Below are 3,887 nucleotides of genomic sequence, written 5' to 3' on the forward strand. Positions count from 1 at the left end.
GGGGGGGGGGCGCCGCCGCCCCCGCCGGGCGCTGACCGCGGGATGCCTGCTGCAGCTTCCGAGGAGGAGGAGGAGGAGGAGGAAGAGCAACCTGCTCCCTCCATTGCAACCGTGGAGGGTTTCCTTGCAGCCGTTCCTGGAGAACCAGGTGGGACCCTCAGGGATGGCCTCACCTCTCCCCGTACTGACAGTTCTGGGGTGGTCCTGACGGGGACCCCATTGGGGGACCCAGCCCCCAGCACGGCTGTGCCCCTGCCCGCCCTGCCCACCGAGCGGGCCAGCGTGAGCAACCTGCTCCCTCCATTGCAACCGTGGAGGGTTTCCTTGCAGCCGTTCCTGGAGAACCAGGTGGGACCCTCAGGGATGGCCTCACCTCTCCCCGTACTGACAGTTCTGGGGTGGTCCTGACGGGGACCCCATTGGGGGACCCAGCCCCCAGCACGGCTGTGCCCCTGCCCGCCCTGCCCACCGAGCGGGCCAGCGTCGGGGCGGGTGCCTGCTCGGCCCAGGGTCCCTGCCGTGCCACCCTTGCCCTCGGTGCAGCCCTCCTGGCTGCTCTCTGGCACTAGAGATAGCCAACACCTTTCCTTCACGCTGTGCTTCCCTCTGTCTGTCCGTCTGTCCATCTCTCCTCTTTCTCTCTCTCTCCTCCTCAGCTGGGTAAGGGAAGGTTACAGGTCTGGAGAAGCACATATTTGTCAAACAAATTGGTCTGATCTCTGCATGCACTTAAATCTTTTCTACTTCTGTGAAGTGTTTTAATGACTGTTTCCATGAAAAAGCCCAATAAGCAAAAGGTGGCCCCAGCCCCTGCTCTGACTAACCGTGGTACTAATAAAGGGAATTAAAAGCTTTGTAGAACAAGCATCTCGGCGAGCTCTTCCCTTCGTCCTTGCGCCTGCTGCCCATGCGCCTCTCCCACTGACGAACTAATCCCCCGATCCCGGCCCTGCGAGTCCCCGGGAATGGGGTGGATGGGACGGACCCCTGTGAGGTCTGGGAGGGGTATGGCTGCTTTGCACCCTCCATGTGGCCCCCCTGGGACTGACTGTTCCTGCACCGCCCTGGGAGGAGTGATGAGGGCTGGATGCTGCATGGCACGAGCAGGGAGAGAGACATGGGGGACACTGATGCGTCATGGGGTGCAGAACCCCACCAAGACCACCCTGCCTTGTGCAGCTCCCAGTGGCCGAGCACCCTGAAATCGCTGCAGTCCCCTGTGGACCACGTCCCCCACCACCTGAGCCCCAGTCCCCCCCACATGGGGGCTGAGATGGGTGAGCAGTGGGAACACGACCTGCTGTGGGTGGGTGTCACCCACCAGCCCCACCCTCTGGCCCCCCCCACTGGGATGATCCCAGCTCTGATTCCTGTCCTGCAGCCAAGCCCCTGCCACCTCTGCCCCATCCCACTCCCTGCAAGGGCAGCTGCAGCAGAGGGGACCATGTGGGGCCCCCCTGGTCTGGCAGAGCCCTGCCCAGTCCCGTGGCACGGAGGAGGCTCTGTAGAAAGTGGCCAGAGCCTGCGGGGTGGCTGCCTTTGCCCTGGCAAGGACAGATGCTCAGGAAGAGCCAGCCGTGTGACATTAGGGCCCTCCATCACTCATCCTGTTCCATGCCTCGGTCTGCTGGGGATGAGCTGTACATCCCGAGTCAGCCACTGGCACCTCGCGGGGAGGTGACGCTCCCTGGGCATGGGTGAGGGTGGCACCGAGCCGAGGGCCATAAAATGGGGCATCATTAGGCTGGAGAGGGTCAAGGACTCTGAGTCTCCGCTCGGCCGGCGCTGGCAGCAGCCCTTCATCACGCTCTGGAGCTGGGCTGGGAGCACACGATGTGCTCTGGGTGCATCAATGACTGTGACGGGCTTGTGGGGCTGTGCGGGGCAGGGAAGGTGCCGGCTGAGTTATCAGCCCTGTCCAGTCTGGAGGTGACACCAGAGGGATGGGCGTGCAGTCACCTTGCTGCCAGGCCGAGAACATGTGGCTGGAAATGCCAAAAGGTTTATCTTATCGTCTGCATGTTCCCCTCCCAAAACACAATGACTGCGTCACTCCAGGGCCCCGGGCAGAGGGATCGGACCAGGGGCTGGTGTGGCAACGGGCCCAGTGATAAGAGATGAGAGCATCCAGCTGTCATCTCTGTGCCCTAAGGGGAGGCCAAAGGCCCAGGTCTGGCCAGCTCTGGGCCGGGGTTGCTGAGCTGTTCACACGCAGTGGTGGAAGGGCAGTGTGGGATGGCTCTGGGCACATCACGGTGCGCCTGAGTCCTTCACCTGCCCCAGAGCTGGTGGCCTCAGGAGCCAGCTCAGAGACCTGGCTGCTGTGGGACACTGCAGGGATGAGGCTCTGGCACTGCGGGGCACTGAGGAGTCCCCGAGCTCTGCGGTGAGGACGGCTGCGTGTGCCTTGCAGGTGGCTGTGTCCCCAACCCCTGCCTGAACGGAGGGACCTGTGTGGAGGACGGCGCCCACCTCACCTGCTTGTGCCTGCCTGGCTACGGAGGCAGCAACTGTGAAAGACGTGAGTCCCCTGGGTCCCACCGTGGCCACACTGGATCATCCCCATGCAGCTCCTGCTGCTGTCTCGGCTGCAGAACCAGCGGCCCAGGAGACAGATATGTGGGGAAATCAGGAGCTTGGGGTGAGTTGGGCTCCATCACCCTGACCCTTTCCTCTCTCCCTCCTTGCTCCCCGCCATGGCTCAGCACTGCGGAGGTGCAGCCCCGGCTGGGACAGCTTCCAGGGAGCCTGCTACAAGCACTTCCCCACTCGGAGGAGCTGGGAGGATGCGGAGACCCAGTGCAGGCACTACGGGGGGCACCTGGCCACCATCCTGACCCCCGAAGAGCAGGACTTCATCAATGGTACGTGACAATGACCCAGACCCTGCTGCATCCCTCCACCTCTGCCCAGGGACCCTCAGTGCTGGGCTGCGAGTTTTAAACAAGTAGCAAAGAGCCAGGGTAGAGCCCAGGCCTGGTGCATGGGTGGGTGGACACATGGATAGAGAGGTGAGAATATGGAGAGGGACACGGAGAGGCATGGCAGCAGACAGGCTCAGTCCTGGGCTGCTCACAACAAGACAGACATTGAGGGGCTGGAGTGTGACTGGAGAAGGGAACAGAGCTGGGGAAAGGGGCAGGAGCACCAGGAGAGGCTGAGAGAGCTGGGGGGGCTCAGCCTGGAGAAAAGGAGGCTCAGGGGGACCTTCTCCCTCTCTACAACTCCCTGATAGGAGGGTGGAGTCAGGTGGGGGCCAGGCTCTGCTCCCAGGGAACAAGGGACAGAACCAGAGGAAATGGCCTCAAGTTGCACCAGGGGAGGTTTAGGTTGGATATTGGGAAAATTCCTTCATGGAAATGGTGGCACAGGCTGCCCAGGGGAGTCCCCATTGCTGGAGGGATTTCAAAGACTTGTGGATGTGGCACCTGGGGACAGTGGTGCCCTTGGCTGTGGGGGAATGGTTGGACTTGACGACCTGGCAAGGCCTTTTCCAACAAAATTCCATGATCCAGTGATGGGCAGACAGACCAGCAGAGGGTTGGATGTGTGCAAGTAAATTTGAAGGCAAAGCCATAACCTGCCTGAAATGGGACAGAGAGCGAAGAGGCCTGAAGGGACATGAGGGTGAAGGAGGAAGGGGCAGTGAGAGACCTCACAGGGAGCTGCAGAGACACGTAGGGACAGGCAGGGAACCACAGGGACTGGCTGAGCCAGAAAAGGGACTGGTAGAGCCAGGTGGGGACTGATGCAGACAGGTGGGGACTTGCAGGGACAGGCGGGGACAGGCAAGGATCTACAGAAGCAGGTGGGGACCGGCAGAGCCAGGTGTGGACAGGCAGGGACTGGCGCAGACATGTGGGGACCTGCAGGGCCAGTTTGGGACC

The 3,887-nt window shown here is 62.1% G+C and overlaps 1 protein-coding gene across 1 annotated transcript in view; it reads left to right on the forward strand.

Moving 5' to 3' along the window:
• Positions 1-3,887, forward strand: part of BCAN (brevican) — a 15,862-nt gene that overhangs the window by 10,422 nt on the left and 1,553 nt on the right. Inside the window, exons 9-11 of the mRNA XM_017727858.1 lie at positions 6-148; positions 2,414-2,521; positions 2,706-2,864. Of these exons, the coding sequence (XP_017583347.1) occupies positions 6-148; positions 2,414-2,521; positions 2,706-2,864 (410 nt within the window). The remainder of the gene's footprint in view (positions 1-5; positions 149-2,413; positions 2,522-2,705; positions 2,865-3,887) is intronic.

The sequence above is a fragment of the Corvus brachyrhynchos genome, unplaced genomic scaffold (assembly GCF_000691975.1).
Source record: "Corvus brachyrhynchos isolate BGI_N302 unplaced genomic scaffold, ASM69197v1 scaffold122, whole genome shotgun sequence".
Taxonomy (NCBI): Eukaryota; Metazoa; Chordata; class Aves; order Passeriformes; family Corvidae; genus Corvus; species Corvus brachyrhynchos.